The sequence below is a fragment of the Saimiri boliviensis genome, chromosome 5, assembly GCF_048565385.1.
Source record: "Saimiri boliviensis isolate mSaiBol1 chromosome 5, mSaiBol1.pri, whole genome shotgun sequence".
Classification (NCBI taxonomy): Eukaryota; Metazoa; Chordata; class Mammalia; order Primates; family Cebidae; genus Saimiri; species Saimiri boliviensis.
The window spans coordinates 116,596,004-116,622,360 of record NC_133453.1 but is presented as its reverse complement, the minus strand read 5'-3'; the positions used below and the strand labels follow the sequence as shown (position 1 = coordinate 116,622,360).

The 26,357-nt window shown below is 46.9% G+C and overlaps 1 protein-coding gene across 3 annotated transcripts in view; it reads right to left on the bottom strand.

Moving 5' to 3' along the window:
• Nucleotides 1-26,357, bottom strand: part of SCTR (secretin receptor) — a 79,338-nt gene that overhangs the window by 7,523 nt on the left and 45,458 nt on the right. For all 3 annotated transcript variants that reach the window (XM_074399863.1, XM_074399864.1, XM_003931556.4), the window contains exons 5-10: nucleotides 19,317-19,414; nucleotides 17,634-17,766; nucleotides 15,337-15,490; nucleotides 6,520-6,580; nucleotides 5,158-5,227; nucleotides 1,262-1,353 (exon numbers count right to left, since the gene is read on the bottom strand). In XM_074399863.1, coding sequence (XP_074255964.1) covers nucleotides 1,262-1,353; nucleotides 5,158-5,227; nucleotides 6,520-6,580; nucleotides 15,337-15,490; nucleotides 17,634-17,766; nucleotides 19,317-19,414 — 608 coding nt within the window. The remainder of the gene's footprint in view (nucleotides 1-1,261; nucleotides 1,354-5,157; nucleotides 5,228-6,519; nucleotides 6,581-15,336; nucleotides 15,491-17,633; nucleotides 17,767-19,316; nucleotides 19,415-26,357) is intronic.

Below are 26,357 nucleotides of genomic sequence, written 5' to 3'. Positions count from 1 at the left end.
TGTATTTTACCTGGCAGCTTTATCCCAGGTCCCCAGGAATCTGATACCAAGTAATCCAAGCCACTGTCAGATTCTCAAAACACAAAACAGCATGGAGACGGTCTTGGGGGAATGCTAATTTGTCTTGTTTTTGTTTCGTTTACTTCTTCTTTTTGAGACAGAGTCTTGCTCTCTCATGCAGGCTGGAGTGCAGTGGCGCAATCTCCGCTCACTGCAACCTCCACTTCCCTGGTTCAAGCGATTCTCCTGTCTCAACCTCCTGAGTAGCTGGGATTACAGGTGCGTGCCACCAAACCTGGCTGATTTTTGTATTTTTGGTAAAGATGGGGTTTCACCATGTTGACCAGGCTGGTCTCGAACTCCTGACCTCAAGTGATCCGCCCACCTTGGCCTCCCAAAGTGCTGGGATTATAGGCATGAGCCACTGTGCCTGGCCACTAATTTGTCTTTAATATCAGTGATGGAATGAATTATGTCCACACCCACGTCAAATTTTTACACTGAAGCCCTCGCCCCCAGTATCTCAGAATGTGACTGCATTTGGAGAAAGGTCTTGAAAGAGGAGGCTAAGTTAAAGGGTGGAGTGGGGCCTAATCAATCAACCGGTGTCCTTACAAGAAGAGAAAATATGGACACACAGAGGGACACCAGGGATGCCCCCCACACAGAGCAAAGGCCCTGTGAGGACACAGTGAGAAGGGCCAAAGAGAGAGGCTTTAGAAGAAACCAAACCTGCGGACATCTTGACCTTGGACTTTCAGCCTCCGAAACTCTGAGAAAATAAATGCCTGCTGTTTAAACCCCCTAGTCTGTGATATTTTGTTATGGAAGCCCTAGAAAACGAATGTATTTCTCTTTAAATGTGAATGGTCTTAAGTATTTCTGGATCACACACCTCCCTAAAATCTGATGAAAGCTAAGGTCATCCTCCTCGGAAAAATACACATACTGTACCTAAACACATTTGTCTGAATTTGTCTTTGAAGCCCATGCGGAGACTCCCTAGCCTTGCCCCCAGGATGAGATCTCTCTACCTTGGGCTTCCTGACTGAGATGTCTTCATGTTTCCACCCCCATACAGTGTCTGAGGCTCTACCGTCAGACCATTTCCCCCAGCCGCCGCCATGTACCTGATAAACTTCTCAGGACTAGATCTACAGCTTTTCCTCCATCTCCAATAGCTAGCACCAGTTGAGTAAACAGTAGGTGCTCAGTAAAAGCTTGCTGACTGACTATGCCTCCGTCTTTGCCCTTTACTTACTTATAATGGCTGACTTCATTTCCTCTTGTTTCTTGGGTTCTAAGTTTTCTCATCAGGATTCTTAGAATATTTATGAAAAGGAGGAAATTAATCTGCAAAACACAAGGCAGAGGTGGGGCTGAAGGTATCTTGCTTTTCTGGCTACCTCTCCTGGCCCTGGCCCTGGACCTGAGGTCAGAGAAGACATTGCAGACACCACAGGCAGGATGGCTCACCACTGCTGCCCACCAACTACACCTCCCCACCCCCAAAACAGACTGTCTAGACAGAGTCCATGGCTAGAGACAGCACTCCCTCCTACCCCGGCACTGCAGCAGCAATCAGGCCTGTTCAGTTACAGGGCAGATCACTCACCCTTGCAGAGCACTGGAAGCCCTGGGGGATATTGTTAAAATGCAGGTCTGGGCCAGGGGTGGCTCACATCTGTAATTCCAGCACTTTGGGCGGTCGAGGCGGGCAGATCACCTGAGGCCTGGAGTTCCAGACCAGCCTGACCAACACAGAGAAACCCTGTCTCTACTACAAACACAAAATTAGCCGGGGGTGGTGGCGCATGCCTGTAATCCCAGCTACTCAGGAGGCTGAGGCAGGAGAATCACTTGAACCTGGGAAGCAGAGGTTGCGGTGAGCTGAGATCACGGCATTGCACTCCAGCCTGGGCAACAAGATCGAAACTCTGTCTCAGAAAAAAAAAAAAAAGCAGGTTTGGGATGCACCTCAGATTCTGCATTTCTAACAAGCTCCCAGGTAATACGATGCCAAAGCTGACTGGCTTTACAGCAGTTGTTCTCCAAGTTTAGGGTATCCATTGATGGGCTCTACCCCAACAGGTTATGGTTCAGTAAGTCTGGCATGGGGTCCAAAAATTATTATTTTTAACAAGCTCCCAGGTGATGCTGAAGCTACTGGTGTGAGGACCACTTTGCAGCTTAATCGCCAGCTCCAGGAAGCCATCCTGATTACTTCCTTTTTCTGATTCACTGTATTCAGGGATAATATTACTGTGTAAGAGCACTTAAAATATCTTTTTTTTTTTTCTTGCAAACTACTATTGGGAGATAAAATATCTTAGAAGGTCTAATGCATGTGTCCGTCAAACATGTGTGTGACTACTTATCTGCCAGTTCAACCGTAACTTCCTGAAGGACAGGAATGCAGTCTTTTTATTCATTTTGGTGTCCCCTCCCCTACCCCAGTGCCCAGTGCCGGCAACATTAAGAAGCTGCCCACATGGTAGCATCTCTCCCTCCCTCACCTGCCTGCTCCAGCCATTTTATAGAAGCAGGGATTGGTGGGATCACCCAGCCTCACGCCTGCACTGTCCACATGAGTAGCCGGGGGCCTGAGAACGCTTGCCAAAAGACACAGGATTAGTGGCTGTCTAGGACTCCTGGCCCAGCACTCCTTTTTGGAGAACGCTGTTTCTCTGTGACTTGTTTATGTATCTTGTTGCAAGCTGGCCATGCATGCTGTCAACTCATTAAGGCTACTTAGTTTAATTTTGTTTGGCTTTGAGTTGTATTTAACTTAATGGGGAGCACCTGAAGGCAGAAAGAGAAAGAGAAATAAAGACAAAAAGATGAAAGAGAGAGAAAGAAAAGAAAGAAGGAAAGAAAGAAGAAAGAAAAAGAGAAATAGACCTAAAGACAGAAAGATGAAAGAGAGAGAGAAAGACAAGAGAAAGAAAGAGAAAGAAAAGAAAACGAAAGAAAGAACGAAAGAAAGAAAAGAAAGGAAGAAGGCCGGGCGCGGTGGCTCAAGCCTGTAATCCCAGCACTTTGGGAGGCCGGGGTGGGTGGATCACGAGGTCAAAAGATCGAGACCATCCTGATCAACATGGTGAAACCCCGTCTCTACTAAAAATACAAAAAAAAAATTAGCTGGGCATGGTGGCGCATGCCTGTAATCCCAACTACTCAGGAGGCTGAGACAGGAGAATTGCCTGAACCCGGGAGGCGGAGGTTGCGGTGAGCCGAGATCGCGCCATTGCACTCCAGCCTGGGTAACAAGAGCGAAACTCCGTCAAAAAAAAAAAAAAAAAAGAAAGAAAGAGAAGGAAGGAAGGAAAGAAAAAGAAAGAAATCTTTAAGATCCCAAGAATGAGTCTATTTTTAAATAGTGTTCTTCCAGGCCCTGTGCTAGGTTGGTAGGGAGATGTTTTGCATCAAGATGGATGCTCATCCAACATCCTCAATCACTGGGTAAACCACAATCCTCTGAAACCAGCCCTGGACACTGGAACTGGCCGTCCTTCATCCGGGGTTGTCCTGGGCTGGGCTGTCCAAGTCCCAGAATAACAGCAGGGCTGGCTTAACTAAATGAGGAAACAGCCTCCGGCATGAATATTATGAAGCAATAGCAAAGCAGTTTGTCAAGGGATTCCATATGAAACAGAAGAGTTCCCATCTATTGCTAGATGAAAAAACAAAACAAAACACCTAATTAGGATACAAGACTATATTAAGGATTTTGAAAAAGAAAAGTGTGTCTGCTCAAAGAAAAAGATAGGAAGGATAACACATGCTCATAACATATACGTATAGGTGGGAGAATCATGAGTGACTTTATTTTTCCTTTTTAAAAAAGACATTTTGTGCCAGGCATAGTGGTTCACGCCTGCAATCTCAGCACTTTGGGAGGCTGAGACGGGCAGATCACTTGAGTCCAGGAGTTCAAGACCAGCCTGGGCAACACAGTGAAACCACATCTCCACAAAAAATTAGCTGGGTGTGATGGCGGGAGCCTGTAGTCCCAGCTACTCGAGATTTGATGTGGGAGGGTCACCTGAGCCCAAGAGATGGAGGTTGGAGTGAGTTATGATTGCGTCACTGCACTCCAGCCTGGGTGACAGAGTGAGACCCTATCTCAAAGAGTAAAACAAAAACAAACATTTTGTATTTTGCATTTTTTGCTCAGATTATATAATTTAAAAAGAATAAAATAAGGTTGTCTTGGAATGGTCCCCTCTTCTCAACCAATCCCAAGATGCCACTCAGGCAGCTACTGGAAGAGAAGGGGCCCTGTCCTGTGCCCTCTCCCCCTGCCCCACCCTATCGAGCCTGTGCAGGACATTCTCTTTCAACTGGTTCTGCAGCCTTGGGCATTCCTGGGCTGTCTGTGTGGACGTTAGTTTCAGCCACGGAACTGCTTCCATCCATGAAACCATTCTCATCTGTCCCTATGTGTCTTCCCTCCTCTGTCCCCCTATTCTGACCCATACCCATGGGCCGGGCTACAGGACTTTACCCTGGCACAGAGCAGAATTGCCTGGGGACCAGTACACAGGCCTTTTGCCAGAAAAAGGAATGGAATCACTAGAGATCAGTATTTTTAAAAAGCTCCCAGGTGATTCGAAAGGGCCACCAGGGTTGACACCCGCAAGCTCCTGTCCAAGATCTCTTCCCTGGGGCCACCCCTGCAGGCCTGAACCCACTCGCAGCCCTGCAAAGTCCCAAGACCATGGCCTCCCTGAGCTTGTCTGATCTGCACTTCCACCCTCTCCGGTGATCTCAGCTTAGGGTCTCATCCCAGGTTAACAAGCAACTCCCTAGAAGAATGCTCAAGGCCCATGGGTGAAGGTGGAATTGCAAGCCAGTGGGAGGCAGTCAGTATAAAACAAGGAGCTCTGCTCACCACATTTGAGCTGCTGCTCCTGGGAAAGAACAAGGTTCGCAGGCTCTTGCCTCCAGCCCACCCCTCACACCACTCCTACTCATTTTGTAGGGGGCGGAGCTTCCACACCACCATGATGCTTGCCAATCTCACAAGCACCGTGGCTTATTCCTCCTGGTGCCTGCAGGGAGCCCTTTCCCCCACCCCGCCCTCTGCCCTTGTGGACTGGTCACTGTTTCTGTCTGTTCCACTGACTCCTAGCTCGGGAGAGGAGGGCCACTCACCAGGATGGAGAGGATCACAGGCCCGCGAATGATCCACCAGATGGATGTGTTGGCATTGATGTCCCAGCACCTAAGGGAGAGACAGCTGGGCATGGTTACAAGTGGGACCTGGGCTGACCAGCAAGGACATGTTCCCCGAGGTGGCCCTTGGTATGAAGGACCCATGTTTGTGGCACTGAGCCCCTGGGCTGTGTGCACAGCACTGTTAGAACCCACCCCCTTCTGCCACCCAGGAGCATTGCTGGGGCTGAAAGAGTGGCCACCTGTCTCCCTGCGAGAACCTGAGAGCTGTGAGACTCCCAGATCCAAAAGTTAGCTCACCGTCAGAATTCACCAGCGAGCACGGTGGCAAACTCAGCTACCAACAGAGGCCAGGAAGATGACCTCAGCAAGTGAAATGGTGGATGGCTGACACGCGACCTCAGGATGCGGGGACATCAGGCCTGGAGGGTACTTGGCAAACTGGGGAGCATGTGCCCTGTCTAAGACAGCCACAGCTCTGCTCCAGCTCATTTTTACCACAAGGAAAAATGGAACATCTTAAAAGACATCTCCATTTTTTTTTCTAGATGGGCTGAAAAATCCAGACTTTTAAAAAAGTGAATTCACCCAATACAAAAATTATTTTGAAGCAATCATTTGGGGCTGAATTTGGACTATAGACACTTGGACGTCTCATTTGACCTCATCCACTTATTGGCCTGGTTGTGTCATTACGCCCTTGAGAAATCAACTCCCACACTGACCTGCTGCCTCGCCTCTTCCCGAGTTTCTTTTCTTTTTTCTTTTTCTTTTTTTCTTTTTTGAGACGGAGTCTTGCTCCATCACCAGGCTGGAGTGCAATGGTGCCACCTCAGCCGATCTTCTTTCAAGCTTGTTTCCCAGGTACCTACTCCCAGGTGAGTCCCCTGGGCTCACCTCCACCCTCAATGCCCGACTTCTTTAGAGCCTGGCTCTGCAGGGCTCCTAAACACCCAGGCGTAGAGAGGCATCCAGGAGGGAGATCCCAGGAGGAAGGAAAAGCTAGGCTGGCCCTTCCCTGAGTTTCCTCCATGGAGTGACACCTGCCTGGAGTCGCGTAGCTCTTGTCTGGCATCTGACCCACACACAGAGCAGACAGGCAGCAAGAAGACAGGAAGGCCAGGGTGGTGCAGCCCAGGAAGGCCAGGATGGTGGCCAAGGCTGCTTGGCCCATCTGGAAACTCACACCTGGGAAGCAGTGAGCATCACTCTAAGGAACTCATTGTGGCCTCTACTTTGAGAAAAAGGCCTTTCCTAGATAGCTCCAAAGAAGTATCTGTGCTATTTGAAAAGCTGGACGATGTCAGCTACATTCTCGTTATCCTCCTTCCAGTAGCTTACCCAGCGTCTTCCAAGAAGAGTCTGGCAATAGCCCACAAAGCAACAAAAATGGCTGGAGAACCTGAGGATTAAAAATAAAGGATGATGCAGAGGAGACAGGACTCGATTTTCAGCACACATATGGGAACAGGAGCAAGCGGTTACCCCAGCCCAGCTACAGAGCAGGTGCCAAGATTTGGTGTCCACAGAGACCCCTCTGCCATCCCGTGTGAACATGGCGCCATGTGCCTCAAGGGTGCCAGGCATGGCCTGGGAACTGTGGCAGAATCAGAAGGATCCCAAAGGCCACTTGATGTTAGGGGTCTCCTGGGAACCTGGGCTGGACTCCAGAGGACCACTGTGGAGCACAGAGGGGCTGGGACTCCTGGGCAAGCTCCTGGATCCATGGAGGGAGCTGGTAGAGCCCCCATCTCATACTGTGGTCTGCCTGGCCATCTCCCTCTTCTGCAGCAGGGAGGAGGAGACGGAGAAGGGGTGGGAACAGGTCATGAAATAAACATTGATTTTATTCAAATATTGGTTTGTAAAAAGCTTGGCCATTACAACTAATGGCTAAGGTAAGCCATCACTGTCATGTTTAAACAAAAACATGTTTTGGACTAGAGATGAGATCAGGTCCACAACAATTTCGAAGAGAAAACACAACAACATTTCCTGACTTCTAGTTAAACATGGCAAACTGAACTCATACATTTATCCCTACTTCCCCTGAAACCCCTCTAAAATGATAACAAAGAAATAGACATGGTAAAAGCCCATGAGGACAAAGACTGAGAAGGAAGGGTAGAGCGGGGGAGAGACGGCAACACGCTTAGGAACACAGACGGCCGGCAGAGGAGTGGCAGCTGATGTTCTGAACAGAGGAAGCTGAAACAGAAGTGCTGTCTGGGCAATGCCGCTGGGGAAGTACCCAAGGAGGCTCTAGGGCCAGGGCACCCAGTACCCAGGAGGCAGGAGGCAGGGTGGGGCTGGGGCCGTACAATGGTTTGAAGTCTGGATAAGAAACATAACCACCCCAGGCGGCCAGCACTACCCTCAAGAGACCGAATAGTTAGCTGCATATCCCAGACAGAGTTTCTTCTCTGGGAAAACTGAGCCAAGGAATACAGCGCTGCAGCCTAGCAGAGGGTCAGAGTGGGTGCTCCACCGAGCAGGAATGGAGTGATGGTCTATACCAGCTCTCAAGGTAGCTCTTGAGCACCTGGTATGCAGCTGGTCCCTACTGAGTTGTGCACTAACTGCAAGACAGATACTAGATTTTGAAGACTTAGTACAAATAAAAGAATGTAAAATATGGCCGGGCATGGTGGCTCACGCCTGTAATCCCAGCACTTTGGGAGGCTGAGGCAGATGGATCACCTGAGGTCAGGAGTTCGACAGACCAGCCTGGCCAACATGCTGAAACCCCATCTCCACTAAAAATACAAAAATCAGTCAGGCATGGTGGTGGGCACCTGTGATCCCAGCTACTCAGGAGGCTGAGGTGGGAGAATCCCTTGAACCCAGGAGGCAGAGGTTACAGCGAGTCAAGATTGTACCACTGCACTCCAGCCTGGGTGACAAGAGAGAAAATCTGCCTCAAAAAAAAATTTATCATTACCATTTTTATATTAATTATACATTGAAATGATACTATTTTGGTTACCTTGGGTTAAACAGAATAGATTATTGAAATGAATATCACCTCTTTCATTTTACTACGTTGATTTTGGCTACTATAACATTTTAAGCTAGATGTATGGCTCAGATTCTTTTTTTTTTTTTTTTTTAAGCATAAATACTTAAATCAGATTCTATTTTTTAACGGACATGCTCATGCTGAATGGTAAAAGCCCCAGCCCCCAGGCCACTTAGTTTTCAGGCCTCTACAGACAGGTTTCTACCCCCACCCCAGCCCTCTACCCTCTGCCCGCCTCCCTGCCACTGCAGGCTGGAGATTAAATGATTCTCTAGAGGAACTGAACAGTCCCAGACAAAGGGCCTATAGATAGCCATGGGGGGGACCCCCCAACACTTCCAGCCCAGTGTCCCTAGAGAGACAAACCCCACACCCCCGACAGCCTTTAGCCGGCTCTGAAGTGATTCATTCTTAAATAGAAACAGACAGCCAAGGTCACCAACATCTTATTACATAAAAGACGAAGACCAAAACAATCAGAGAAAAGGAACTCAGAGGAAACAGACCATACAGGAAGCAGAAGGAACTGGAACAAAACAACTCTAAGGAACGCTGTTGGAGAGATAAAAGGTCGCATCTACAAACACAAACAGAATCAGAGGACAAGAAAGGAGGCTTAGGAACTGCACATATGATAACCAGACTTAAAAATGCAATAGATGGACTGGAAGATAAAGACTAGGAATCTCTCAGAAAGCAGAATAAAAACAGTGGAATGAAACGTAGGAAAAATAAATTAAAACATTAGGGGTTATTCCAAGATATACATCATTAGACTAGAGGGAGTTTCAGAAAAGAGAGGATAAAAAACAGAAGGAAAGAAACAATTAAATAGATAATGTAAGAACATTTTCAACAAATAAAAGACATGAATTTGCAGATGAAAGGGACACCAGGATGCCAGGAAAAAGGATGAAAAAGACCTGCATCACAGCACATCCCTGTGACATTTCAGAACACAGAGTGAAGATCCTGCAGCTTATGTAGAGAGGAGTAAAAAGTGGGAGCAAACTGGCATGGCACTTCCCATAACACTGATGCCAAAACACATGACCCACAAAATTCTGGGGAAAATGAATTTTCAACTTGTTTGTTTTTGTTTTTTGTTTTTCGAGACAAAGTCTTACTCTGTTGCCCAGGCTGGAGTGCAGTGGCGCCATCTCAGCTCACTGCAATCTCCATTTCCTGGGTTCAAGTGATTCTCCTACCTCAGCCTCTCCAGTAGCTGGGATTACAGTCACCTGCCACCACGCCCAGCTAATTAGTAGAGACAGGAATTCACCATGTTTGCCAAGTTGGTCTTGAACTCCTGACCTCAAGCAATCTGCCCTCCTCGGCCTCCCAAGGTGCTGGGATTACAGGTGTGAACCACCATGCCTGGCCTTCAACATGTTTTAGGTCCAGCAAAACAATGAATTAGGTGTGAAGGTTGAACAAAGATATCTTCAGACATGCAATACCAAAAAATGTTCCTTCCAGGTGGTCTTGGTTAGACAGATACTGGAGGATGTGCTCCCACACAACTAGAGGGTAAACCAAAGACAGGGAGACGAGAAAGAAAGGAAACAGGATTTGCGGAAGAAGGTGAAAGCTAAAGGAGCTGAGAGAGCTGGAGAACAACCAGCTCAAGTCAAGCAGGAAGGCAGAAAGCTCTAGAAAAAACACTGGCAAGTATACCAGGTTGAATAGCGTCCCCCCAAAATTCATGTCAACCAGAACCTCAGAATGTAACCTTACCTGGAAATAGGGTCTTTGCAGATATAATTGGTTAAGATAAAGTCATAATGGAATAGGGTGGGCCCCTACTCCAATATGACTGGCATCCTTATAAGAAGGCCATGAGAGATACATAGACAGAGAATTCACAGAGGAAGAAGTCCATGTAATGACATATGCAGGAATGGAGCTGATGCAACCACAAGCCAAGGAAGGCCAAGCATTGCCAGTCACCACCAGAAGCTAGGGAAAGAGATATGGGACAGATCCTCCATCAGGGCCTCTGGAAGAAACCAACCCTGCCGACCCTTTGATTTCAGACTTCTGGCCTCCAGAGCTGTGAGGGAGTAAACTTCTGTGTTTTAAGCCACCAAGTTTGTGGCAAATTTGTTAAGGTAGCCTTAGGAACTAATATAGCAGAAAACAAACAAATAGGAACTGATAGATTTTGTATTGCATTTGATGATTTGGAAAATAAATAGCATTGGAAAGATTTCCAAAGAATTTGAGAGAATTGATGCTAGCAATATATGAAAAAAAAAAATTTAAAAAAAGCAAATGAGAAATGATTCCAGGAAAATAAAAAGTCAAATAAGATTGAAAGTAAAACTATTGGCTGGGCGCGGTGGCTCACACCTGTAATCCCAACACTTTGGGAGGCCGAGGCGGGTGGATCACAAGGTCAAGAGATCAAGACCATCCTGGTTAACATGGTGAAACCCCATCTCTACTAAAAAATACAAAAATTAGTTGGGCATGGTGGTGTGTGCCTGTAGTCCCAGCTACTAGGGAGACTGAGGCAGAAGAATCGCTTGAACCCAGGAGGCGGAGGTTGCAGTGAGCCGAGATTGTGCCACTGTACTTCCAGCCTGGCGCCTGACAACAGAGCAAGACTCTGTCTCAAAAAAAAAAAAAAAAAAAAAAAAAAAGAAAGAAAGTAAAACTATTGTACACCACTTGTCTTAGTATAAAACACTATTTATGTAGATATAATAATGTATACACTGAATGTTATTTAACCAAAAATGATGAGAAACTATAATGGAAGAATGGAGGTAGAGGATTAAGGATTTTATATTCTTGGTTGGGCACGATGCCTCACGGCTATAATCCCAGCACTTTGGGAGGCTGATGCAGGAGAACCGCTTGAGCCCAGGAGTTCAAGGCCAACCTGGGAGACATGTCAAGACCCTCTTTCTACAATAAATATAAAAAATCAGCCAGATGTGGTAGTCCTAGCTACTTGGGAGGCTGAGGCAGGAGGATCGCTTGAGCCCAGGAGCTAGAGGTTGCAGTGGGCTATGATTGCATCACTGCACTCCAGCCTGGGCAAGAGAGTGAGATCATGTTTCAGAAAAGAAAAAAAAAATTTATACTCTTACTTTCTATCATAAGGAGTCAATAACTAATGCTTCAAACAGACAAATCAGGAAATAATAGCGTATTGCTTAGAAACACAGGAGTAAATCTTAGGAGGAACAAGTTAAGAGAGTGAAAGGGCATTAACTCTGGGGCCTGAGCTCAGGCATAAGAAGTGAAGGTGGGAGACAGCTTTTGTTTATTATAAACCTTGTGGTCTTTTGTTTAATTGTTTAAACCAAGTACATGAATGACTTTGATAAAAATAACAAGTAAAAAAATACCTTGGGCTGGGTGTGATAACTCATGCCTATAATCCCAGCACTTTGGGAGGCTGAGGAGGGGGAAATCACTTAAGGCCAGGAGTTCGAGACTAGCCTGGGCAACATAGTGAGACATTGTCTCTATAAAAAGTATAAATAAATAAATAAATAAATATAATAAAAATTAGCCAGATATGGTGGTGTGCAGCCACCCAGGAGGCTGAGACAGAAGGATCACTTGAGCCCAGGAGGTTGAGGCTACAGTGAGCCATGACTGCATGGCTACACTCCAGCCTGGGTGACAGAGACCCCGTCTCGAAAAAAAAAAAAAAAAAGTCGCCTCAATTATTGGTGCTTTAGGCAAAGAACATGGGTTTTGAGAGGCACTAGTTCATTATCTTCCATCCTTAGTGGCAAGTTGGTGGGAAAGTTTGAAAAAACTGTAATGGTTTAAATCGGTAGCTCTGTGTGGTCCCTGGACCCGCAGCATGAGCATCACCTAGGAATGTGACAGAAATGCAGAGTCTCGGGCCCCACCCTGGACCCACTGCCTCGGAGTCTCTGAGTGGGAAGTGCGGCAAGCTGGGTTTGGCAGACCCTCACCGATGCTGACGCAGAACCGCCAGCACCAGCCGCTCACTCTCACTCGATGAGTGGGAGCCTGGGTCATCTAGACAGCCTGTGCTATCACTCTTTTCTGGGCACAGACTCACACCTCAGCTGCTCTGAAAACGTCAAAGCTTTGGGTAAGTGTCAAAAACCTTAAAGGTGCTCACTCCTTTTCACTCAGGAATCCATATCCTGGGATTCTGTATCACATACAGAAAACACTTTGCCCATAAAGATATTCATCACTGTGCTATTTACAATAGTGAGACAAACTAAGTCTCCAAACAATAGGTATGTGGTTAAATACATCTATATTACATCTATCCATCTATATGGTATTTTAAAATATTTATGAAAGATTTGAGGGTCTGGGTGCAGTGGCTCACGCCTGTAATCCCAGCACTTTGGTAGGCCGAGATGGGCAGATCACCTGAGGTCGGAAGTTCAAGACCAGCCTGACCAACATGGAGAAACCCCATCTCTACTAAAAATAAAAAATTAGCCAGGCATGGTGGCACATGACTGTAATCCCAAATACTCAGGAGGTTGAGGCAGGAAAATTGCTTGAACCTGGGAGGTGGAGGTTGTGGTGAGCCAAGATCGCGCCGTTGCACTCCAGCCTGGGCAACAACAGCAAAACTCCATCTCAAAAAACAAGATTTGAAATAATACAGAAATTTAGAACATGCTTACATGTTCACGGAAAGAAGCAAAATTCAAATTTCTGTGTAGAGGACGACCACAGCTATATGAGGAAAAACTGCAAGTAGAAAAAGAGGCTAGAAGGAAAGCCCAGAAAAAGTTCAGTCTATGGGACTAGGGTAATTTTTTTTTTCTACTTGAAAAAACTTTTTCTGCAAGGTTTTACAGTAGGCGTGTACCCATTTAAGCAACTATCTTTGGTGAAACCAGTATAATTTCAAGCAGGAGCAATGTACCTTTGCATGAAAAGGGCTTCTCACAGATAGAGGGGCTTCAGGACTTCCAAGGGCCCTTCGGGGTCTCTGGTGTCTGGCAGGAAAACAGGCCAGGAGGAAGAGAATCATTGCTGTTTTACATGCTACTCAATTCTCAGCACCCAGCACAGGGCTGGCGTATAGTAGATGCTCCATAAAGATTGAAGAGAAAGGAAGGTTCTCATTATTTCATTCAAACATCTTAAAAGCCTGTGACAGAGATATTATCACAATGCAACTTTGATATCTCTGAACACAGGAAGTGCTCGAAGAATGTTGAATAAATTACGATCCTGATAATATAGATGGAGAAACTGTCCATGTTCATTCAGCTAAATCTTGGCAGATCTGGGATTTAAAGCCTAGTGAGTTGGGCTCAGTGAGTTGGGCGCTTCTATGGCAGCGTCCGCTGCATAAGGCAAGTCCCTAGTCTCCAGGTGCGCTGGGATTGCTGGTCTCTGGAGACACTGACGTAACCCTACAACCTCCTGCTGGCTGAGGGTCAGGTGCTAACTGGGCTACCAAGGTTCGGAAGCAGAAGGGCTCAGCAAGATCTGCCAGTTCAGGCAGCTTCCCTAATGGGGAGACAGGGTCCTTGCAAATAAGGATTTAGACAAGCAGAAAAGGCAGCAGAGGACATTCCTGGCAGGGACACCTCTTAAAGGCACCAGGAAGAAACCAAAAGAAGCTGATGCCTAGTACACATGACTATCTCTGTAAGCCTTTGAGTCACTCTCAGAAACCTGGCTCTCTGTCTAGAACTCCTCAGGGTAACTTTCATATTTATCAAGTGAACAACTGATGGATGGACGGATGTGTGCATGGGTGGGTAGATGGATGGATGGACCGATGGATGGATGGATGGATGGATGGACAGATGGATGGATGTTAATGGCAGGGTAAAAGTTAAAGGGCTTTGGAAACAGACAGGTCTTGGCTTGACTCCTGAGGTCTGTCCTGTTTACCGTGTGAGTTGAGTATGTTGTTTTGTCTCTGAGCTGAGGACTCTGAGAGGCCTCTGGAGATTGCTATGATGATTAAATGATACATGTAAAGTGCCGAACTCAAATGTCTGGCACATAGCAAGTGCCCAAAAAAGTCGTTTATCATCTTCGTTGACCAGAAAGGAAAAGGGAGAGAGATGGAGTGGGGGCCCACACTTGGCTATCTCACTCTTATTCCCCCTCTTTCCTAGACAGTGAATCCTGAATTTCCTTTGAGAAGTCATGTGGTTTGAGTAGCTTAGGCCAATCAGCATATTTCATTCTCTCAGGCCTCTGTGACTAGTTCAAGGATGTCTATGACATTTAAGCAGTCCAACCAGAGTGCACCTCAGAATATTTGCTGAGAATGCTGGATGGAGTCTCTTTTTTTCTCTCATTAGAGTTTGATACAAGGAAGTCTCTAGCTCAGAAGATGTTGGCCATTCCATTGGGAACACCAGCCTAACTATAAAGCTGATGTTACAAAAGGCAAAGTAGAGACAGAAAGAAACAATGTTAAGCTGCTGGATTCAGCCTCTCCTGAAGTTGGTGATCCCTAGTCTTTTCAGTTATATAAGCCAATTAATTTCCTTTATGTTTAAAGCCTGACAGTCAAAAGGCAGCAAAAGCATCCTGATACAGAAAGAAAGCAAGAAAGAGGACATAGGAATGGACCATCTAAAGGCACATAAGGCAAACAAGCATTTGGTAGCAACAAACTTTAAAAAGCTCTGGATGCCAGAAACTGGGTCTAAATTTAAGCTATGATTTTCCACTTGACAGATAAGTAAACTGAGACCAGAGGGTTAAACATCAAGGAACTTGTCTAAGATTATACAACTTAGCCGGATACGGTGGCTCATGCCTGTAATCCCAGCACTTTGGAAGGCCGAGGCAGGCAGATCACCTGAGGTCAGGAGTTCGAGACCAACCTGGCCAACATGGTGAAACCCTGTCTCTACTAAAAATACAAAATTAGCCGGGTGTGGTGGCACATGCCTGTGATCCCAGCTACTTGGGAAGCTGAGGTAGGAGAATCACTTGAACCCCGGACACGGAGGTTGCAGTGAGCCAAGATTACATCATTGCACTTTAGCCTGGGCAACAAGAGCGAAACACCACCTTAAAAAAAAAAAAAAAAATTACACAAGTTAGTCAAGTGTGGAGCTGGAACTAGAAGCCAAACCCTCTGACTCTCGACTCAGCGCCCTTTCCCACATACCACACAGGTACAGACCCCAGGAGAAACATACCCCATCCGAGCGCCACAAATCCCTGGAGGTATTTTCTTTCTGAGAAGAAGGAGACGGCGAGGAGAGTGTGAAGGTAGAGGCCTTCCACCAGCAGCCAGGAGTAGTTGGCCATGATGCAGTACTGGAACAACACCATGACCAGCTTGCAGCCCGCCTGGACAGAGAGAGGCAGCTGAGCCCAGGCCGGGTGGCAGTGGGCTTCCCTCTGGTGACGGGTCCCAAAGGGAACAACAGGGTGTTGTGGGGGCAGGAGCCAGGCCACAAGAGCAGGCTTCTGGGGTTCAAGGTCATCTCCTGTGGCCTTCCCCCATCAGGCCTACAGCATTCTCTAGAGAGTGGAAGTCCACAGGCCCAGGGGGTTCAGCCAAGGTGGCCGATGAGCCAACACAGGAGCAGGGACTAGGTCCAAATGCTAGCATGGGCTGCCAGGCTAGATGAGGAGACAGTCCTTCAATTACAGAACCGTCAGATACTGCCCAATCGCCTCATTTTTTCAGATGAGGAAACCAAGGCCTAGAAAGGGAAGAGATTTCTGAGCAAAAGGTTAACAAAATCTTTTCTAAGCTCGATTCCCTTGGAAACACGTAATGAAGGGATGAGCCAACTATGTTAGGAGGCAACACTGATTATGGTAAAACGGCCCCGACTGGCACATCGCACTCTCCACACAGCTGATGGGGATGTCACAGTGTTGAGCTTCCCTGAGGCAGTGACTGACTCTTGACAGGCATGTCCCCTGCAGGGATCCCTGGAAGCTATGCCTATAGAATTGTGGGGCCCCAGGCTTCTACACTAGCACGCCTCCTCTACCTCTGTCATGGTAGGGCCTTTGTCCTTTTCTTTACACTGAGCTGTCCCCTGGGGATGGGACAGCTCCTGGGATGGCCCTAGGGCTGCTGCAAAGACAACCCCAAGAAAAAGGAGCGCCCCCTGCTTGCCTGCAGGACAGTGGTGGTTCCTGCCTTATGGCCTTTCCAGAGACTCTGATTCCAGGCAGGCCCATGGTTGACTTGTGAGTCTAATGTTTCGTAACACCTGAGATTTTACATAAAAGCAGGTTCCCTGCTGGGGCACTGCTGGCCTTGTCCAGTGCTGGTCAGTAATGAGGCATGGTTAAGATTTAAGGCTCCTGACTCCCAGCAGGTACTCTTGTTTCATCCTGAAGACCTCCCTGAGAGACATGGATCCTACCTGAAGAATCTCTCAGTCTGAGTCAGAAAACACACACACACACACACACACACACACACACACACACACACACAAACTATGAACAATACAAACAGGTGAGTGGTAGGAAGAAGTGGCAGGCAGGTTGCTGAACTAATCTCAAATTCCAATTTCCTTCTCCCTTGCTTGCCTCTACTATGGAGACTGTGACATAAAAAACTCTATCACCCTGTTTCCTTTGCAATTAAGTGTGGTTACATGACTCAGCTCTAGCCAATGAAATGTAGGTAGGAGTTTCTGGGGAGGGTACCCTTTGTTGATAGGCAAAGCTGCCCATAAGAAAAAAAAAATGTTTAACCTTCAACCTTTCTCCTTCTTGGCTGGAACACAGATGGGAGGCCTGGAGTTGCAGCAGCCATATTGTAACCATGTGGTATAAAGCGTGACATCAAGGGCCTACTCTAAGGACGCCAGTGCAGAAACAGGGAAAAAGACTGTGTCCCTCATGGTATCGTGCAGCCACTGCACCACCTCATCTGTGGACTGCTTATGTGGGAAACAGCCCCCATTTGTTTAAGACCCTAATATACAGTTTTCCATTATTTGCAGCAAAGGAATTCCCAACTGACACACAGGGTGATTGCAATGAATTGAGTCATCCGGACATTTGGAAAGAGAAAGGGGGTTAGATTTAAGAAAACACAACTCTTTTATTGCAAACACATGTATACAGACATACTGGCCCATGCTCACCCTTTTCTTTTTATGACCAACCCCCACCCTCTTCAGAATGGGTCATCTTTCTTCAGCCAGGAACTGGCAGAAGTAGGGAAAAGAGGAGTCTCCCTACGTATCTAATTCCTAGAGTGGCTAGTTGACTCCTGGACTCAGAGTTTACGGCAATCCCCACGAGCTTCTCTCCTACATGACCCAGATTGTGCACATGTGGCTGTGGAATCTCCCTGAACCTCCTGGCTCAGCATCAGTACTGGCCACTTTATCCTTGGTATTAAGTGCAACCTCAGCAGGAGCTTGGGGGAAGAACAACTAGGCTACTTCCCTCTCCCAGGTCAGTCTGGGGAAGGCAGGCGGGCCTGGCGACACCCCGGGGCACGCAGGCCTATTACCCTGTGGGCATCGCAGTAGGTGACATCATCCGAGGAGAAGAGCACGGCGTCCTTGATGAAGTTAGACACGGCGCGAAGGATGAAGGACACGAACAGGTGCATGTGGATGTAGTTTCGGGTGCAGTGGAGCCTCCTGGAGGGAGAGAATGTAGGGCCATAGAGGCCAGAGCCCGGGGGGCTGGGACTCACCCAGGTTCACCTGCCCCCAGCGCACTGGGGAAACTGAGGCCCTAGACTTCAGCTCTTTCAGCATATCACACTCCGTAAGCATAACCTGAACGAGGACCTGGGTCCCCAGGTGGCCAGTCTCCTTTGCTTCATACTGCAGTTAAAAAATAAAAATAAAAAAAACAAAGGCAAACCATACATAGTGTGGCTCACACCCGTAATCCCGGCACTTAGGGAGGCCAAGGAAGGAAGATCACTTTAGGCCAGGAGTTCAACATAGTGAGAATTCTGTATCTACAAATACATATATATTTTTTAATTAGCTGGGCATGGTGGTGCCTGCCTGTATTCCTTGTACAAAAAGGCTGAGGTGGGAGGATCGCTTGAGCCCAGGAGTTCAAGGCTGCAGTGACCTATCATTGCCACTGCTATCCAGCCCCTGCAACAGAGCAAGACCTAGTCTCTAAATAAATAAATAAAAAGCCGGGGCTGTAGGGGCAACGTTGTATTCTGCCCTGACCTACCACCATCTCCAGCTCCCTGACTCGTTTGGGGGGAGGGATGAGGGCGGCCACCAGAATGGGAGAGGGCTGGGGACACAGAAGGAACACAGGCTGCGGGGAGAAAACAGACCTCGGCTCTGCCGCTTAGCCGCTATGTGACCTTGAGCAAGGCTTTTCACTTCCCAGAGCCTCAGTGCCCGCCTCTGCTGCAGGGGACAGAAGTCAGTTACTTGTTCTGCTGCTTCTGGTACCGGAAGAGGCTTTCCTCTGGGAAACCCATTACAGCCCTGGATTGGGAGGGCTCCACCCTTCTCACCCTCGTGACAGACTCGACCAATCAGAGTGCTCCATCGCTGCCGGTAGTGATTGGCTTGGAAGTGGGCATGTGACCCAAGCTCCGCCTATGAGAACTTGGAGGACTTTTACTAGCACCAGTGGGGAAGAGGCTCTTGTTGGCCCTGGTGTTCCCGGGCTAGCAGGATGAACGTCAGCACCTGCTGGTGGTTGTCTCTGCCACCCCAGCAGAAAGCGTCCCAGAGGATGAGGCCAACACAGAGCAGAGGAATGGAGGGAGACGGACCTAGTGCTCTGAGGCCGCTGCACACCTAGATCCAGCCATGCCTACAGCAGATGCCCCTGAGCTTGCCGGGTCAGGTGGCCTTTTTCTTACGCTGTTTTGAAGTGGATCTCTGTCTCTTGCAACAGAATCCGGCTAGTACTCCTGTAAAATGGGGTTCCTGTTACCTATCTCATAGCATTGTGTGAAAATTAGAATAATACATGTAAAGCAAGCAGCCGCAAGTTCTCAGTAACGCTTAGTAAATGTTGAACCAATAAAAGGATAAATGAGGTCACAAGAACCTCGATGTTCTACCACAGGTAAGCTTTAGATCAAGACGTGACAAGGTAGTTCACCCAGACCTTCCTCTTTCTGTCCTGGATGGTTCAGAAGAGACCCAAAGTCTGTGCCTGGGGAGGGCTGGGGTATGGAGAGCTGGCAGCGTGTTCTCACCGGAAAGCACAGAGGATGCCGAGGGCGACCAGGAGCATGACCAGGGAGGAGCTGTAGCCCACGGTGTACATGACTTTCAGCTTCAGCAGGTAGGAGTGCTGCAGAGAGAGGCACGTGTCAGCCCCGTGGCCCTCTTGGCTAGCTCTGTGCTTCTGTGCCTCAGTGCGCCCACTTCAGGCAGCTTGAACCCCACCGACGCTGCTATTCTGTCCAAACTCCAAGGATGCCAAGTCACAGAGGAACAACGCCATAACATCCTGGCATTGGAAAAGCCCTTAGGGGTCATCTGATGCCAATTCAAACTTCCACCTTATGTATGGGGCCCTTTTGCCAACTCTCTGGATTCAAGCCTTTGCTTTAATACCTCTAGAGACAAGGTGCTCACTGCCCTTTGAGAAAGTTAATTGGTGTACACCACCACAAAAGATTAGATTTTGTTTGTGTGACGCTAAAAGCAATGACTTGTACCACATATTGGTCCATTTTCTGGGAAAGTTGCAAAGGTCACACAGAGAGGCCTGCCATTTTTTAATACAGCTATTCTGCCCATCTGTTTCTCGTATATTTTCTCTATATTAAATATTCCCTGTGTCAGGTTGGGTGCAGTGGCTCATGCTTGTAATCCCAGAACTTTGGAAGGCTCAGGAGGAAGAATCACTTGAGCTCAGGAGTTCAAAACCAGCCTGGGCAACATGGCAAAACACTGTCTCTCCAAAAACATTTTAAAATTAGCGAGGCATAGTGGTACACAAATGTGGTCACAGCCACTCAGAGGCTGAGGTAGGAGAATCACTCAAGCCCGGGAAGTCAAGGCCACAGTGAGCCATGATCCAGCCACTACACTCCAGCCTGGGTGATAGAGTAAGACCCTGTCTCAGATAAATAAATGCATACATAAACATTCCCTATGTCTTTAACCTCTTTCCACTATCCTTCAACCTTTAGTTAAATTAATATGTGCCAGTTTGTTAATGTTCTTCTTAAATAAGACCCCAGAACCACATAGCTGAAAAGCTCCAGATGCATTCTCTGACCAGGAAGAGGGAGAATGGGCCCATCACCTCCCATCTCCCCGGGTCCATCCACTGCACACCTATGCAGTCAAGCAGGCATTCACTTATTCAGTGGCCACTTCACATTACTGGCTTATCTTTGAGTCAAAAAGACCTAAATGGAATATGAAAATTAAAAGATTTGGCCAGGTGTGGTGGCTCACACCTGTAATCCCAGAACTTTGGGAGGCCATGGTGGGTGGATCACTTAAGGTTAGAGTTTTAGACCAGCATGGACAACATGGAGAAACCCTGTCCCTACCAAAAATACAAAAATTAGCTGGAGGTGGTGGTACATGCCTGTAATCCCAGCTACTTGGGAGGCTGAGGCAGGAGACTCACTTGAACCTGGGAGAGGGAGGTTGCAGTGAGCTGAGATTGCCCCACTGCACTCCAGCCTGGGCACCAGAGTGAGACTCTGTATTAAAAAAAAAAAAAAATTAAAAGAGCTGCATTTAAGTTCAAAAAATAAAATGATATTAAAAAGAATCAAGGGAATATAAATTAAAAGAATAATTTTTAAAACGAAACTAACAAATATTTAAAAGTAATAATTTTCTATGCAGGTGAGGGTATAATAGGAGGGAAAACTGGTTCAACCTTTCTGGAAAGTAATAAATATGTATCAAGAACCTTTGAAATATGCATTCCTTTTGACTTCCCTCTACCTCCAGGAATTGATTCTAAAAATAATTAGAAATAAAAAGGCATATTTATACATAAAGATGTTTATCACAGACGTATTAGCGAGGAAAAAACCCAAATGTCCAACAACAGAAGAATAGTTAACTAAATTATTTTAAATACAATGCCTTTCATGCTGTACCACTAATAAAATGTTGTTTAGGCTGGGCACGCAGGCTCAAGTCTGTAATCCCAGAACTTTGGGAGGCCAAGGTGGGCGGATCATGAGGTCAGGAGTATGAGACCAGCCTGGCCAACATGTGAAACCCCATCTCTACTTAAAATACAAAAAAATTAGCAGGGCGTATTGGCGTGCGCCTGTAATCTCAGCTACGCAGGAAGCTGAGGCAGGAGACTCACTTGAACCCGGGAGGCGGAGGTTGCAATGAGCCCATCACACCGCTGCACTCCAGTGTGGGTGACAGAGTGAGACTCCATCTTGAAAAAATAAAGAAATGTTGTTTTCCAAGAGTTTAAAACAAGTCAATACATGGTGATATAGTATCACATGAAAAGACAGAATTCAAATTTGACGTGTGCAATGTGATTCCGGCTATATGTAAAAATGTATTAGGTTGAATTATATAAAAATGGATTCTGCTGAGAATTTTTTAAAAATTTTAATAAATGAATTTTTAAAAAGAATTATATGAAATTGCCCTTTTTTGTAGATAAAATGATTGAATATCAACACAAAAAATAAAGAAAGTTTTTAAAAAGATTGAATTATCGGCCATTCCAGGTGGGTCAATCTCATGCATACAGAGAAACAAGACTATAAAGAGATACAGCTGATGTTCACAGTGGTCACCTTTGCATTATAGGTTTGCAAATACAGTTGTTATTTTCTTTTGTAATTTTTCTGTATTTCTAATTTTTCTACAGTGGATAAGGGCTATTAGTAACCAAAAGAAAAGGGTAGTTAATTTTTTAAGAAGGCACAAGAATAAAATAGGGGAAACCTGGCTAATAGCTCTTCATGGGAAGATAACCTTGAGGTTGGAAAGACCGAAGCTCTGCCAGGCATGGTGACTCACACCGTAATCCCAGCACCTTGGGAGGCCGAGGTGGGTGGATCACCTGAAATCAGCAGTTCGAGACCAGCCTGGCCAACAGAGTGAAACCACGTCTCCACTAAAAATACAAAAAGTTAGCCGGGCGTGGTGGCAGGCACTTGTAATCCTAGCTATACGGAGAAGGTTGAGGCAGGAGAATCGCTTGAACCTGGGAGGCGGAGGTTGCAGTGAGCCGAGATCTCACCATCGCCTCCAGCCTGGGCAACAAGAATGAAACCCCATCTCAAAAAAAAAAAAAAAAAAAGAAAGAAAAGAAAGAAAGACCCAAGCTACACAGTGTCACCCAGTGTATGACAGAGAACACAGGCTTCAGAGACGAGGGTTCCAAACCCAGACTGTGACTCACCAGCTGTGTGACCTTGAGAAAATTATTTAACTTCTTTGAGCCTCAGATTCCTCATATGCAAAATGGGGATAATAATGTCTACCTTACCGACTTGTTGAAAGAACAAATATGGGGTCAGACAGAGTACCTAGACAATGCTTTGGCACATAGGAAACACTCAGTGTATGGTAATTTTAATTTCTTCCCACCCCACCATCCTCCTTCAAAATGAGGCAGCGGTTTCAGATGATATGAAGTCCGAGGCACAAAATAGCTTAAAAATTAGCTTCATTCTCAGTTACACTGATGGAATGCCGTGGGCAGCTGGCCACGTGGGAATGTTTGGAGAGGCTGGGTATGTTATTTTAAGAGTCACATTAATAAATTGAAGCATTTCTGGAGGAGGGTGATTGTGTCATCTGAGAAGTGCATGAAAAAGCCAGGTTCATGATACCTAGAGGGGAAAAACGCCCACTTAGAGGAGAAAAGTGTTAGATTGAATGACATATAGAAGAAGGGCCAGACATCGTGTGTGAACTCCAGATGGGGACGTTTCCAGAAAGGAGGTAGATTTTGACTCGAGGTGACTGAAAATTTTCTGACAGCAGGAGATGGCCTTCAATGAGAAGGTTGCCATGTGACATTGAGTTCCCACTAATGTAACTGCTCTCCTGGAAGCCAGGAGTCACCTCTCAGGGATGAGAGGAAGAAGACCCTTGAAGGCAGTGGGTTGCCTTGAATTAATGGTTCCTAGGCTTTGGGACATCAAAAACCTGTGAAATGTCAAAAAAAATTGAGGACCATTGTGTGAACCGCTAATCTCGCCATGTAGGGATGAGCCGCATTGTGGAGGGTGCCAGCCTCACTCCTGGGGATGCCTGGGCCAGCCTGTAAGAACCTGAAGGGGCACAGGGTGACAAGGAGGGGTGGTGACAGGCAGAAGATTCTGCACTGTCCTGCAGCTATGGCCATTACCCACCAGGTGACCAGCCCGCCTCTCATGCAGACCTGTTCCTCCCTTGTAAGGCCTCACCCACCCAGAAAGAGCCTTGCTCCCTGGAGGTTTCATGTGACCTTCAGTCCTTAGCTTTTTTATTTTTTATTTATTTATTTATTTTTTGAGACGGAGTCTTACTCTGTCACCCAGGCTGGAATACTGCTGTAGCACAATCATGGGTCACTGCATCCTCAACCTCCCAGGTTCCAGCAATCTTCCTGCCTTAGCCTCCCAAGTAGCTAGGACTGCAGGCAAGTGCCATCACAGTCAGCTACTTTAAAAAAATTTTTTGCCGGGCGCGGTGGCTCAAGCCTGTAATCCCAGCACTTTGGGAAGCCGAGGCGGGTGGATCACAAGGTCGAGAGATCGAGATCAACCTGGTCAACATGGTGAAACCCCGTCTCTACTAAAAATACAAAAGATTAGCTGGGCATGGTGGCGCATGCCTATAATCCCAGCTACTCAGGAGGCTGAGGCAGGAGAATTGCCTGAACCCAGGAGGCGGAGGTTGCGGTGAGCCGAGATCGCGCCATTGCACTCCAGCCTGGGTAACAAGAGCGAAACTCTGTCTCAAAAAAAAAAAAAAAAAAAAAAAAAAATTTATAAAGATAAGGTCTCCCTATGTGGCCCAGGGTGGTCTTGAACTCCTGAGCTCAAGTGATTCTCCCAGGCCAGCCTCCGAAAGTGCTGAGATTACAGGCATAAGCCACCACACCCAGCTGGTCCTCAGTTCTTAACATCTATAAGTGCGTACCACTCCCAGAGGACACGGGGCCCAGAAGCCTCACGGCTATCTGTCTTGAATTCAGTTGTCTCTGTCACTGCTGTCTGTCCTGACTGTGCCACCTGCTTTTTGTAGCCTTTAGATCAGCTGTCACAAGCATATTTCATAAAGGGACAGAGAGTATTTTAGGTTTTGGGTACTCTGTGATCTCTTTTGCAAATACTCAGCTCTGCCCTGGTCATGCAGAAGTAGCCTTACTGTAGTAGGAATGGGCTTGGCTGTGTTCCAATAAAGCTTTATTTACAAAAGCAGGCGGTGGGGCTGCATTGGGCCAAAGAGCTACAGTTTGCAAATCTCATTTTATTTACCACGCAGCACTATGTGTGCTCTTACTGCCAATCTGGGTCCACTATTGGTGTCAGTGATATAGTGTGTCAATAATATAGTGGCGTATGCCAAGTAAGGATGTTGCAAAAAGCAAAGAAGAAAAGAAAACCAACTAACACATACCTTTATCCTCAGTTGATGAAAAGAAAAGGCATTTTGACAATAAGAAATAGGATGATTCAAGTGGACTGGCATTCAGGGACCAGGGAATCATGTGGTCAGGACACCCTTCCAACCTTAGAGTTGTCGTTTTGTTTTTTTTTTTTTTTTTTGTTTTGTTTTTTTTTTTTTTTTTTTTTTTTTAATGCAAGCTGAAGCCAAGCTAGGTCTCCTTTCCACTATTTTTGGACAATTCGTTTTCTGAGTTAAGTCCAGAGCTTTCCATTTTCCTTTATTAAATTTCAGCTCCTTGGTTTGGGATTTTACAGTTTTAATCCTGGCATGAACATTGTGGTTAAGGCCCTGTGCTTCATTTTCCCTGCCGATTTGTGTGAGTCAACAGTTATTGCGTAGATTTTTTTTCTTCTCTTTTTGAGACAGAGTCTCACTCTGTTGCCCAGGGTGGAGTGCAGTGGCAAGATCTCGGCTCACTGCAACCTCCACCTCCCAAGTTCAAGCAATTCTCCTGCCTCAGCCTCCCACGTAGCTGAGATTACAGGCACACGTCACCATGCCTGACTAATTTGTATTTTTAGTAGAGACAGGGTTTTGCTGTGTGGGCCAGGCTGGTCTCAAACCCCTGGCCTCTAGTGATCCACCCATCTCAGCCTCCCAAAGTGATGGGATTTCAGGCTGAGACACTGCCTGGCCTGTGCTGCGATTTCTGATGGCAGTCATCTTACAATGCCAGCCTGAGGACGAAGCCACCAGGACAGCAGGAAGAGAGATACAAGTGACACAGTCCCTGGTGATTCTGTGGTGCTGCCTCATCGAAGAATCCCAAAGCCCATTCTCTGCATCTCCAGTTATGTGAGCCACATGTGCTCATTAAACTAGTTAGAAATGCGTGTTATTTGCAGCACAAAGCCTTCTTTTGAACCTTCATCCCACCACCCATCATGATATTCCTTTTTAGTTTTATGGATTTTACACATTTGATATAAGTAAGCCCCATGTCTTCATATAAGTCGGTGATAAAAGTGTTCCTCTGCAGAGGGAGAGCCCACTCACCATCCGCCCAAGACCATGAGTGCCCTCTCCTTGTCAAGTCGCCTTATTATCTGATCTCTGACCAGATCTGAAGATCTCATGTATGTCCCAATGGGATGACACACCCTGAGAAAGAAGGAAATGCGTCCTCCCCTTGGAGCCTGCCCTCCCTCACACAGAGCAAGGCTGATGCACTATAGAGAGCGGGGTCTTAGAGAAACGCAGACGAGGGTGTGCTCTGCCACCCAGCTCCCTCCCTTCTTCCTGAACGCTGCCACTCTCCCCTGGTGCTTTCTCCCATGACTTCACCCCGCCCTCCAAGGGACAAGCAAGCATATCTCCTCTGGGGAGTTTAGCTAATGGGACCTGCTAAAAGTGCACTTCCCGGGGGGGCCACACACCTTATGGGGAGGCATCAGAAGATACAGGACGGAGCGCTGACGCTTTTGGAGCTAGATTTGGTTTAAATCCGACCTCCACTGCTTTATAAGCATGATCCTCAATCCCTGAGCCCCAGTTTCCTCTTCTGCACAGTGAGAAAAGCAATGAATGTCCAGAGTTATTTTGAGGATTGAATACAATTGTGCATCAAGCAGCTGGCACTCGGTAGACGTTTAAATGCACAACAAATACTTACTGGGCACCTC